Source organism: Chiloscyllium plagiosum, unplaced genomic scaffold (genome assembly GCF_037043375.1).
Source record: "Chiloscyllium plagiosum isolate Xiang-an unplaced genomic scaffold, Cpla_swu_hap1 HiC_scaffold_19, whole genome shotgun sequence".
NCBI classification, from domain to species: domain Eukaryota; kingdom Metazoa; phylum Chordata; class Chondrichthyes; order Orectolobiformes; family Hemiscylliidae; genus Chiloscyllium; species Chiloscyllium plagiosum.
In genome coordinates, this window is record NW_028270157.1 from 54,567,162 (window position 1) to 54,581,247 (window position 14,086).

Here is a 14,086-nt window from a genome sequence, read left to right on the forward strand (position 1 = left end):
CTGATTAACAGAGACCTGATGACAGCTCTGTCTCAGAAGCAAAATGTCAATTCTCAGGCAAAGTAACTGGAGGGTAATTGTGCAAGATTCTGCTGCTGGAACAGATCCTTGCTAGACGTAAAAGATTAAACATGAGTAGAACATTAGAAAGCCAAGTCACAAGGAAAGTCTGCATTGAAGCTATACAAAACTAACCCTGCATATGGTAGATGCAAATCTTTTCAAGTAGGAAGAATGTATTTCCCAACCCAATTTTCCCAACAGAAATTAGTACACCAAAGATGCATGGACATTAAAAACAAAAGGAATAAAAACAGGATTAAGCCATTTGGCCCCTCACATCTGTTTCACCGTTCTTTAACATCATAGCTGATCAGATTTGGGTCGACAATCCAATTTCCTGCCCATTTCCCCACTCTGCACATGCCCTCAACTTCAAACCAAGCTCAGCATTGAGCATAATTTATAATTATTTTTAAAGCATAGTCAGCATCATTATAGTTAATTTGCACAAAGCAAGCTCTGACTTGTAGCAACATACCAATCTATGCCCATGATATTGATTGAAGGATAAGCATTGGCCTGGACGTCAGGGAGAACTCCCAGTTCTTCTGTGAAATACTACCTTGGCAATCTTTTACAAACTTGAGCAGGCAGACCAACCTGTATTTAATGTATTTTCTGAAAGACCAGTGAAAGATTGCCATACTCCCTCACTACTGTCCTGAAACCGATTTGCCCAAGAAATGAGATGAGAAAGAAAACATTTTGACATGGCAAGTACGGAATTGCACTGCCTGGAAATATGGTGGTTCAATTAAGGCATTCAAGAAGGCATTGCATGATTATTTGGATAGAAATAAGCACAAGATTATGGGGGAAAAAACAGCAGGAGATTGGGAGTCAGTAATGTGCACATTTGAAGATGTAGAGTAGACAACTGGCCACCTTCTGTGAAATGTCAACCCTCACATGGATAAAAGGTTGTAGATCCCACAAGCCTCTCGGGTCATAGAGTCAGAGTCATACAGCACAGAAACACCCTTCAGTCCAATTCGTCCCTGTCAACCAGGCTTCCTAAACTGAACTAGTTCCATTTGTCTGCATTTTGCCCATATCCCTCAACTGCGGTTAATATCAAATATTCTCAGCATCAATTCTCATACATTCATCCAGAGTTCTCCCAGGACCGTAGTGGATGGAGTTGCATCTCTATACCACTTCATCTATCAGTGCTGTTCGACTCTGGATGGTCCACAAGTCTTATATTACAATTACCCATGTTTTATCTTGGCTATGAAGATCAGTTGGCCATCTGAAATAAACCTGTTTTTAATCAGACAGGAGTAAGTTGGAAGGTTTGTGAATTTAGCTAGGTATAATGCTTTCTTCAGGAAGTAGCACATTGTCCAACTTAAAGAACATAAAATATTGTGGACCATGCAGCCAAGTTGAGCTTGTATCATTATTCCAGTTCACCACTACTGCTCATAGACCTTAACTCCATTGTCTCCTCATAAGCTTCAAATCACTTTAAATCAAAAATCTATCCAACTCAGCCTCGAATATATTTAATTACACAGTCTACGCTACTGTTTGGGGATAGAGAATTCCAACGATTAATAATCCTCAGGGAAGAAATTCTTCTTCATCACGATATTAAATGGGGAACCCCTTATGTTGAAGCTATTCCACCGAGTAGGAGGATTCACAGGTGGCGCAATATCAAGGGCTGAATGGCCTGTACTGCGCTGTAATGTTCTATGTTCTAGGGTTATAATGAAAGTTTAGAGATACTATTTGAAAGTTAAAGGATGACATTTTTACAGAGATTTGAGAAAAGAACAAACCACACTGGACTCAAATGTGAGTGAAATGTATTCTTAGGTTGAATGTTTAAACTCTTTGAACACTTTGTGAACAAATTTCAGATGTTAAACAGCTTCAATGGTCAAGAAGCCTCGCCTTTAAGTTTTCAAGTGAAAAATTAAGACGAGTTCAAATGTTTCTCCATTGGAAGAGTTGAAATGAGTTCAATAATGTAACGAATAGATTGTGGGCTCTTTAAAGTCACACATTTGCAGCAGAGAGGCACTTAATTTTTTTCTCATTCCATAGTTCATAGACATCGGCCCTTGTGAAATGGATGTGAGAAGGGCATAAGATATTCTGGTATGAATTAGTGAACATCTATCCAACACCCCACTTTTGAATTTTATGGTATTGACAATAAAATTGGTATGGGAGATTCTAGGTATGAACCTGCTTGATACCTCTAAGGAATAATACTGTCAAGGAGCAAAAATAATACACCCAATGTAATCCATCTAAATAACTCCAAGAGCTGGGTGTTTGTTGTGTGACCATTACACTCAGCATCAGGCTGCCTTATCGTTGAAGAATGACCACTGTTCCACAAAGGGCAACACTGTGTCAACACTTCAAACACATTCATCACACTTAGTGTCACATTGCATTACAAAGGTATTTATCACACTGAAAACTGTCAGGTGCTCCAAAAATCATGATAGCTCAAGTTAATAAATCAGAATTACAATTCCCACCACTAACAATCTTCATGTGAATCAAAGGCAGTTGCCAAATTAGGAAGGTAGGACTAACCGTTTCCTTTTAACTTTGGAGTCCATTCAAAAGGTTGCTACTTAAAACATACCAAGCACACTGATTATTTTAGAGCTATATTAATGGAATCCTGCTTCAGTAACTCCAAGTTTTTGCCCCTCACCTTTTTTATTTAAAAAATCTTTCAACAGCTATGGGTGGGATTTGTTTAAATTCTCAGGTTCTTCTTCTGGTGATATTTATAGAGTCATAGAGATGTACAGCATGGAAACAGACCCTTCGGTCCAATTTGTCCATGCCGACCAGATATCCCAACCCAATCTAGTCCCACCTGCCAGCACACGCCCATATCCCTCTAAACCCTTCCTATTCATATACCCATCCAAATGCCTCTTAAATGTTGCAATTGTACCAGCCTCCACCACTTCCTCTGCTAGCTCATTCCATACATGTACCACCCTCTGCATGAAAAAGTTGCCCCTTAGGTCTCTTTTATATCTTTACCCACTCACCCTAAACCTATACCCACTAGTTCTGGACTCCCAACCCCCATGCACCTCATAATTTTGTAAACCTCTATGAGGTCACCCCTCAGCCTCCGACGATCCAGGGAAAACAGCCCCCAGCCTACTCAATCTCTCCCTATAGCTCAAATCCTCCAACCTTTTGTGAAATGCACACAGTCAGTAAATCTACTTTTCTGCTATCTGTCGTATGGTCCACCAGCCACAACAGACAAATCAGGTTTACACCAACATGCCTGTTGTAAGTGGCCACCATCCTAATACAAATATTACCACACAACAGCTAAACAACTGAGATTGATGGACTTTTATTAGGTAATGGTATGAAACAGGATGCAAGTGCTGGTAAACACAAATGGACTCTAAGCCACTAAAGCAATACTTTATTTTAAAAAAGGAAGAATGAGGGTTAGAGAAGCAGAGTGGTTTTGCGAATGACTCCCAGATCCTGGCAATTGAAGGCGCATCAACTAAATGATCAGATAAAAGCAAGAACCCAAAGTCGATCCATGAAGGGATCTCAAAAGGGCTGGAGAGCTAAAGGTGTTTACAGAGGGAGGAACTGTGAGGAGGATTTGAAAATAATGAGAACTTTGTTTAAAAAGCTAAGAATTGATGGATCAAAAGACAGTACAAGTCCAAGAGCAAGAAACAGTAGGTGAAATTATTTAGTGCAAATTATGATACAGACAACAATGTTTTGGGAGAGTTCAATAATTATCAGTAAAGACAGTTAAATGCCATTAAGATACAGATCTACCATGAATGGCAGAACAGTCCTTAATCTTCCACTCTCCAGAACATCAGAGACTAGAAAGGGGTTTGGACAGGTACATGAATACGAAAGATTTAAAGGAATATGGGTCAAATGCCGGCAAATGGTCTAGTTTAGTTTGGGAATCTTGGTCGGCATGGACAAGTTGGACTGAAGGGTCTGTTTCTGTGCTAAATGACTCTATGCCTATGTGCAGCTCGCCATTACTTTCCCTAACTCTTTTCTCTCCATAGGTGCTGCTAGACCAGCTGAGTTTCTTCAGCAGTTTCTGGGTTTATTTCAGATCTCCAGCATCTACAAGTCTTTGCTTTATTTTAATGTTGGACAGTTTGCAGTTCTGGATGACACTTTGGCTTGCTCTTTTCACGAGCCACCTCTGTCACACTCCGAACGTATATTTTTGATTTCACTTGTTCAGCACTTCTTTCGCTAACACAATCTTCAGTTTGCTCTCCCATCAGAACCCATGTTAAGGTCTGTCCCTTATTTTAGCAGCCCCTGCTCCTGAACCTGTAGATGCAACCAACTAGACGAGCACCCAGGTACTTGAACGCATTGTTTTTGATGATATGGTGATTACTGAGATGTGCAGTTCCCCGTAATTGGAGGAGTAAAGGGCTGGGGGAGTTGAGAGAGATAAAGAAGAACCCATATGATCTGGTTACCATGGGGACAAAGGTTTCAAGCCAAGTACTAATGAAATTCAGGACAAGCTTTAACACCTGGTCACAAAGAGCAAAGCAGATGGCCCTGCAATGTACAGACAGAGTTTAGTAAAAGTAGTCAGGCTAAAATACTTGGTGGAGGACCACACACAATAGATACTGCTATCCCAGGTAAGACTGGTATAAAGACAGATTTGGGTTAACAACAAAGCAAAGGGCCAGTAAGGACAAAATTCCTTACCTGAGGAAACAAAGGATTATAAGATTTAAAGTGAAGGAATCACAGGAGGCCACCTTGCTACTAGAATTCCATTTTCTGCTCTGAAGATTGAGTGATAAGAAATTTGTTCTGAAATGTAATGGGAAATTCACCCTGGTGCAGCAGGGAGGAGAAAACCTCTCAGATAGTGAGTGGAATTTGGTGCTTGGGGAAAAAAAAAGGTAAAATACTTTGTGACAATATGCAATCGCATGTGATAATGTTAAGAGATCTTCGGTCAGTCAACATGTTGCTAAGCACTATCTTTTCTATCGTGGTGCACTCACCTACTAAACGTTCCGTCCATGTTGGCTTGACTCTCAAAACTGGGCCCTAAACATGAAACCTTGTGCAAATCCTTTGCGTTGGAGGGCCAAATATTTGGGAGGTACCAGAAGTAAATGATGCAGAAGCAAAAAGAGAAGCCAGTCGAGGAATACAGTAAGGTCAGGCAGCTGACACATTTTTCAGCTCTGATCTCCAGCATCTGTAGTCCTCACTTTCTCCTAGAGGAATATAGTAAGAATGGAACTAACCAAGGACAATATTTACTAGCTGGACAATATAGAGGGCTACTAAATGATAATAGTTGAGTCAACTATATGAAAGACTACAAACAGAATGAGAAGAATAGTCAGGGTAAGTTTATCTTCGTTGCAGTAACATTGATGTCATTGACAATTATGACAAGAGGCGTTTTAGCTGTGGCAGAGTGAAAATCTGAATAATTCAACCATCACTTCCTCTTTCTTTCAAAACAGCCTGCCTAACCTAACCTGCTAACTCTTTTTAACTCTTAATTTCCATTAACACCCCCCCCCCCATATTATCCATCCTCATTATTTCCATCAAAAAGGTACCAATTCATACTTCTGTTGAATTTCATCCGCCTGGTGTCTGACCATTTTACCAGCCTGTGCTCCTAAAATTTAGTGAACGTCATACTGTTCCTTATAATCGAATCTTTGTGACATTTGTGAAGTTTTCCCAAGTGTGTCCAGGTTATAAACACATATCAAAAGGAACAGTGGCTTGAGAGTTACTACAACATATTTTCATTCAGTCCAGTAAAACAACTCTTCGCTAATAATCTTTGCTTTCTACCATTAACAATTTTGTATCCAAACTGTCACTGCCCCTTTAATCCTAGCAGCTTTAATTTTGTTGACAAGTTTATTAAGTCATACCTTGGAAAAGTCCTTTGAAAGTCTCTCCCCACAACCACAAACACATTACTCTCAGCAACACTTTGCATTATTTCACAAAAAAGATTTGCCATCAATAAATCTGAAGGTTTTTATTTGTTATTTCACATTTTTCCAACTTTGTTTTGGATAACTGTCCCTTGTAGTTTCCTCACTGCATGAACTTTGAGGTTCTCAAACCTGTGAAAGTAGAAATGACTCAACCAAATGAGAAATTAATATGTAAACCCTGTACGTACCCAAATAATTTGGTCTAACACATCAGATATGGAGGCATGCTTGTTTATGACTAAAGCTGTGTTTGGGATCTCTTCCCAAAGATAAACATGGATTAAAATAATTTGTTATATTCTGTCTTGTTTTAAGAGCTTTTTCCAATAAAACAAAGCACAGAATAAACAAATACGAAAGAACATTATCTAAGGGAAAACCGAAACACTCACATTACATAAACATAGCCATTTAACATTTGGCTTAAACAACTAGTACAATATATGAAAAATGACTGATAGCAAGTTATTCAATCATGTATTTTGCTTACATCATTGAAAATGATGTTGAGCACAATTAATGGGCAAACACAATTTATTCAAATCACAGTTTACAATAGCAAACCTATGATTTCAAACTCAATTCCTCTCCATATTTTTACAAATAAGCAACAGTAATTCCAGCATAATTTATTTATTGCTGTAATTTTTGATTAAAATTTTAAATAAACAGTTGGTCAGTGCATAAAAATATCACTCCTTGTCAGTGAAACAACCTCTGAAAGCATGAGTTAATATGACTGCACAGCAATCAAAACATGGTCCATAGTCCCTTAAGGTTTTCAAATGAGTACCTAAAGAGCTTAGTATATGGTGGATAAAAAGCCAAGTTTATTTTTCTTCGTTTTTTTTTTCTTTTTGTTGCAAAATGTAGCAATTGCAACGCAGCAACTGAAAATTAAATCTTAAGCTTTGTTAAAGTATTTGACATGATACTGAGCATGCTTGATTTATTTAAATCAGATATCAATACACCATGATTTAAAACGCACCCTGCTGCTTTCACCACCTTTCCCCTCCCCAAAGACACATTTGTTTTTGGAAGCAAGCATTTTGGGTCAAGCCTGAATATTATACCAGCTCCACTAATTCAAAGTTAATCTGCAGAGGCTGAAATATTTTCTTTGAGAGCAAGCCAACTCAAACTAAGTCCTGAAAAATACTACTTCACAAGTGCCTGAGGGGTAGTTTGCTAATGTTACGATTTATAAACTAAGTGGATATAATACATTCCACTGATTCCCAGAATATCACATATACCACATAGGAAAACGTTTATCATAAGGAAACTTGTGACATGGCAATATATAAGATATAAACCTGCATCCTTTATTGCATTCATAGGGAGTTTCCAGCACTGGGCATCATCATTGAACAAAATGAAGTGTAGTTTGGAGGGAAATGAAAGTAAGTAAATCAGTGCCAGGGTAACAAAGGACAGTTCATATGCATGTTAAAGGTCCATTTACATTGCCACATTGGCAGATGTCTGGAAGCAAATAAAAAAAAATCTAAATGAGGAAAGGCTCAACAACATAAGGCATGACTTGGTTTAGCCAGCTGATTACTTGAATGGGAAATGCTGACATTATTACAATTTTGTGAGGCAGCCAGAGGCGAGATTTCACCAGCAGATCCTCCAGAGCCCATAGAAAAAGCTGCAGGTAGGGATATCAGCCCCCAACAATCCCCCCTGGGGTGGGGACTCTTATCATCTGTGGAGGGTTCTGCCCTCAAACCAACTGACTTTGCTAAATTTAACTCGGTTGACCAAGGAGCCTGAGTCGCTGAGGCTTCAGCAGACTCTTCGGAGTTGCCAGTCTCACCTGGACAGCAGGCCCATTGGAGGAGAATCACTGAGCCTGGTCCTGTTACTGGCAAGTGCAGTTGGTCCTGACCCTGGTAAATTTCAATCCAACCCAGAGAGAACAGCCAGTAAAACCTGCTGATGCCAAATAATGGTGCACTTGTACACTTCGATATGGAGAACCACTACAACCAGTAGGTTTAGTTTCAAATATTATTATTTTTTGAAAGAAACTAAAGTAACTTTGTCCTCTTTAACATTTGAGATCAGTGACCTGTAGAAGACTTTAGTTCTTGCTTACTTTGAAATCAAGAATTAAATGTAAATTCCAAAATACAACACTTCACTTATCTACCCACTATGTTTTAAACATGCATTAGTTTCATGTACACAGAACATCTATTTTATCAACATTGAACAATGGAAGAGATAATATTATACAATTTTCTACAAGACACACAGCCATATCATATATACTTTCACACAATAATGTGCAAAGGAAATGTTTGAACCTAAGAATGAGTTCAATTATCTTGAACAATTTTTCACGCACCCTATGGACTACTCCAGTGTTTTTCCACAGTAATACAGATCACTTACAGTGTCCAAACTTTGGTCAAAAGTAATTCTACTTGATAAAAAGAAAATTATTAAATGCGTTGCTGCCTTACAAATACCAAAGTGTAGCAATCTCTCCTGTTTGCATCAAGGGACAAATAAAAATACAGATATGTTTCCAAAGGGGAACTTGAAGTACAGCTTGCAGGATTATTACTGTCAGTTGATTAAAATAATTAAAAATTCAAAAGAGCCGTTTCACATTTAAAAAGCACATTCACTGAAACAAAACTTAAAAATTCACTTAACTTCACATACTGGTCATGTTGATGATATTTGTTTTAAAAAAAGTAAAGCACATACAAGCACCTTGCAGTATAAATGAAGATGGGAGAGGGAGAACATAACTCTTCAGAACAACTGGTACAGAAGAGGGATTGTAAATTTGTTTGACCAGAGGTATAGGAATCTAGACTGGTGCATTGATCACTAAGACTCCATGTTGCAGTCTTCACATTTGTACAAAGAAAATCAAAGCATACAATTGAAACTCAAGACCTGAAACTTTCAACACACCAGTTAAAATCATATTTGACTTTATAAACCTTGAAATTGTATTGTTCAAATAGCTAAGTAAACAATTCATACCAACAATAAAGCAAAAAAATTAATTCGTCAATACAGTTTGCACAAGATTATTTTACCTGCATCTCATAACAACTCTTAAGCTATTCAGAACATGAAGGTTATATTTCATAATTTCAATTGCAATCTCAAAACAAGATAGAAAGAAAACTATCACCCTGCATCAATATTTTTGAAAATGCACATATTATTCAGCAACAAAAGAAAATTTTCTCAGAAAACTCAGGTTCTACTCTGTACTTAGTCAGAGGTCTAACACAAGATACAGCATACAAGGCCCATTAATCTCAAGATCAACTTTTGTTTCACATTCCCTCTCCTTCCCAAAGTGGATGATGCAAACCTCTACTCTGGCAGAGTCAGACTCACCATTGGATCGATGGATGCAGGTATGCTGGTTATCACTCAGGAAGAATCCTTCTTTACATTGACATTCATAGCTACCCATGGTATTCACACAGATATGCTGACAGCCGCCATTGTTGTCATCACATTCATTGACATCTGAAAATTTGAAGACAGGGAGATCATTCAGAAAAAGAAGAAAATAAACACCTTTAAAAAGATACAAATTTAAATATCAGCTCCCATTCAATAACACAATGGCAAGCTCAACACAGACAATATTATGTGATGACAGCATATAAAGTTTCCCTGTAGAAGATGAATTTTATTCCCATGCTAAATTTGCAGTAATAAAAACTCGAAAGCTTGGAATTGGCAGAGGCTAGTAAACCTTGTTCCTTCCAAGTTATATACTCCGCTTTATGGTAAATTCAATCCAATGTATTCAGTTAGCACATTGCATTTGTCTACGTTCTCCTGCCAAATTCATTTGTGCAATCGCTCTTTTGGAAAGAAGAAAGTTGATACATGAACTGGATTTTCATTTCTAACGAGTTTGCATGACTACAGGGCAGGTTAGGGGTGCATGTGAGATGGGCAATGGATACTATATTTAAAGGCAGACTATACTATACAAACATGAATTCTAGGTAGCATAGAGAGTATAATGAAAGTGGACGTCATTCACAAGCAACAGGAAGTAGTCACTACTGAGAACTACCACCAAAAGATGCAAGACATCTGGGATGAGCAGGGAGAAATTGAGGACTGCAGATGCTGGAGATCAGAGTCGAGTGTTGTACTGGGAAAGCACAGCAGGTCACGCAGCATCCAAGGAGCATAAGCCCTTCATCAAGAATGAGCTCATTTGGGATGATCAGTCCGCCATCCCAAAACGGTAGGATCCACGCTCCTACATTCGAGAGAACAGCTTTGGAATCGGTAAAACATTCTCATCTATGATGCGTCTCATATTTTATTTTTTTATCTAATTGATTAGTGCTTCATATCAAAATTGCCACAGTTTGCTGAGTTTAAGATATCTGAAGATTGCTATCAAATGGTCAACTGCCTACATCAAGTAATTGTGACCATGAGCTCCTCTAACATGTCACAAAACCAATGGAGATTTCATCCCAAGTGTGTTCTGCACCTTTTGCATGAAAAGTATGCCAAATGTAAGAAAAAGGGATTTACTACATTACATCTTTGTACAGATCATTTACAATACACTTCATTGTAGGGTCCATCAAACATTCTCAATTATCTGAGAAAACATTCTCCATCACTGCTTCATGATTCTTTAAGAAATGAAGTAAAACTTCAAGGACAGATACTCAGGTGCATGTCTCTGCTTTTCAACGCAAACTGACTGTTTTCCCACAGATGTCTTCTGGCAACAGGAAAGTTGTGTTTGATCAAGTGTTTGATCATCTTGGTCTATACTTATTCTTTTTGCCTTCAATCCCATTTCTAAGCAGATAATTATACTGCTGTTTTCAGTGTTAATTAGGATGACAATAATTGCTTTTCCTGTCAGTTTCTTTTCAATTCCTGCAACTCAGTCGGGGGGGATGGTGAAGAGTATATATTCCAGTTTCATTTCACATCTGTTTATTTTTACATCTTTTCCCCCTCAGCCTACGTTTGGAGACTGTGTTAGATACACACAGCTTCAATCCTCCTTAGCCTTCCCCAAGTATGCTCTTGCCTTTTCTTATGCTAAAACAATTGGTTTGGAAACAATCCTCGTAACTTTTTAAACAAAACCTCCTCATATTATAACTTTGACCCTTCTTCAGACATCTTTGTAGATATTGTGCCTGACAAGGTATGCAACTTCAACTTGCTGATAATCTGGACAAGTTTAAAATGCTTTTCTATTAATCCAAATTAACACAGAAGTTTTGTCTGATTGCTGCATTTTCCTTGTTTTCAGTAGTTTCACACCGAGTAGGAATTGCCAATAAATAATGAATAATATATTCGGAAAAGTTTGGAGTTATTTCTTTAGCATTTTTCACAATCACTGAACATCTCAAAACATTTTGTAGCCAATGAAATATTAATTGTCACGTTTCCTACATTCATTGTTGAAATTAAGGAAACACAACAAATAATTTGCACATGGTATGCTGCTGGTTGTGATAATAATCAGATAATGTTTTTTGAGATTAAGGGTAAAGTACTGTCTAGAATAATGCAGATAACAGATAAAAGGAAAATACTGTAGATGCTAAAAATCTGAAATAAAAATGAAAGATGAAAGAGACTGAAAAATTGTCTTTTTTACAATAGTTTTGTCAGAGCTGGAGCAACAAGACCAGATGGTGTAGAGGTTGCTCTTCGTGGTGAAAGACAAATAGAGCTGTGAAAGGAGTTGTAAATTAAAGTGCAGAAGGGTCTTCTTTGCTGACAGTGAAGCAAACAAGATACAAACGAGACAGACTCATGGTGGGGTGGAGCAGGGATGAGAGAAGGATAAGAATGGAGGACAGATGTTCCGGGGTCAGACAATGAAATTGTAGAATTCAGTATGGAGTCCTAAAGACTATCAGGTGACTGAGCAGAAAATGAGGCGCTAATCCTCAAGCTTTATGCACTGCTGCGTTGGGACATTACAGCAGGACCAGGGCAGAAATGTTAGCAAGAGCGCAATGTGGTTTATTGAAATGGCACGCAACCTGGAGGTCAGGCTCATTTGTACACTCAGAGCAGAGGTGTTCCACAAAGTGGTCACCCAGTCTGCATTTGGTCTCACCAAAATGAAAGGAGACAATAATCAGAATTATTTTCTTGTTAATGGTGAAACCGAATGTGTGCTGGATAGGGTAGCCCCCTTCAAACATGGTTCCTCATATCTGTAAGAAATTGTGAAATGAGATATAATGTTATTCATGCTTTCACCAGGGCCATTGTGGAACAGACAATAGGCCTGCTGAAGGAAGGGAAAATGAGGAGTATCAACTCAGCCACAATCTCAATGAATGATGAAGCAAACTCAATGGTTGTGTCTACAGTCAGTCAAGCTAATTGGTCATCTTGGTGGTTTAATTGGACAGGTATATCATCGTGGCTTCATTATTGGTGCATTCTTACCAACTGACTTGTGACAATATGCGTGAACATCCTCTATGACAGTGTTTAACCTGCGAGAGAAAATGCTTTGTGCAGCTTCTCTCCAAACCACAATGCTCTAAAAGGGATAGTGGACACGTGACATCTTCTGATCTTGAACATGTCTGCACTCCTCAGAAAGCTCATAGAAGCTTGATGAAGGAGTGGTGCTCCAAAAACTAGTGTTTCCAATTAAACCTGTTGGACTATAACCTGGTGCTGTGTGATTTTTTAACATAGAAAACTAGATTTCATTTGTAAACCTCTTCAGAGGCTTTGTGTGGTAGATAATTCCCCAGGGTCACCACCTTCCATGTGAAGAAATTTTGCCACATCTCAGTCTGAAATTGTTTACTCAAGTCCTTAGACAGTGATTAGTCCCCTCTTCTAAATAAGATTCATGGCATTTGCAGGCAGTTCAAAGGAGGTTCGTTAGTTTGATCCTGGACATGGAGGGACTCTCTTGATCAGGAGAAGTAGATTGGGCTTATACTTATTAAAGTTTAGAAGAATGAGGTGTGACTTTATTGAAACATGCTAGATTTTTAGGGCACTTGACAGAGTAAATGCGAAAGGGTTGTTTTCCCTTCAGAGTAAGTCCAGGACCAGAGGGCATAATCTCACAGCAAAGATTAATTCAAGAGACAAGGAAGGAATTTCTTCCGACAGTCGTGAATCTGTGAATCCTTTACTGCAGAAGGCCTTAGAGGCGAAGTATGTTTGTATTTGAGATAGACAGTTTTAATCAGTCAAAGAATCAAGAGTTATAGGGAAAAGACAAGGAAAATGTTGAGGATTATCAAATCAGTCACAATCATTTTGAATGGTAGGATAGGCAATCGACCAAATGACCACCTTATGCTGACCCCTTGTCTTTGATTCCAGAGACAGGGGAAAATCTCATCCGTGCACCCAGTCTGTTCAGCTGTCATATTTTACAAATTTTCAATGAGATCCCCTCCCATTCTTCCAAACTTGACTCACTGCAAGTCTAGTCAGCTCAAGTTTTTCTCATGTGACATTCCAAGAATCAGTCTGGTGAGGCTTTGCTTCCTCCATGGCGAGTACATATATATGCATTTTTTAAAAAGGTAGATACCAAAACTGCCCACAATACTCCAGGTGTGGTCTCACCAAGGTCCTGTACAACCACAGCAAGATAGCCTCGCTCCTGTACTCCAATCTCCTTTGCAATGAGGGCAAACACAGCATTTACCATCCTGACTGCTTGCTTTCAGTGACTGGTGTGCAAGGACATCACATCCTTTAGTACGTCAACATTTCCCAACCCATCATTTCTCTGTTAAGCCTGCTGAGAATATTGCATTGTTCAATAAAATCTCCTCTCATTCTTCTAAACTCCAATTAATCCTCAAAAGATTCAAAGATCACCAAAATACAAAGCTACCTGCAGTCAAAGATTGGGTTGCTTGAGATGTTGGAAGGGCTCCTCATCTCAGACATGGGCCGGCGCTAGCCTGGCTTCTATACCAATAAAACAGCATCCATCATAATGGTGCATGTGAAAATAAGGGATGCTCATTTACAATGGT

The 14,086-nt window shown here is 38.6% G+C and overlaps 1 protein-coding gene across 2 annotated transcripts in view; it reads right to left on the reverse strand.

Moving 5' to 3' along the window:
• scube1 (signal peptide, CUB domain, EGF-like 1) overlaps positions 1 to 14,086 on the reverse strand; it is a 282,891-nt gene that overhangs the window by 187,642 nt on the left and 81,163 nt on the right. For both annotated transcript variants that reach the window (XM_043709201.2, XM_043709200.2), the window contains exon 4: positions 9,441 to 9,575. In XM_043709201.2, coding sequence (XP_043565136.1) covers positions 9,441 to 9,575 — 135 coding nt within the window. The remainder of the gene's footprint in view (positions 1 to 9,440; positions 9,576 to 14,086) is intronic.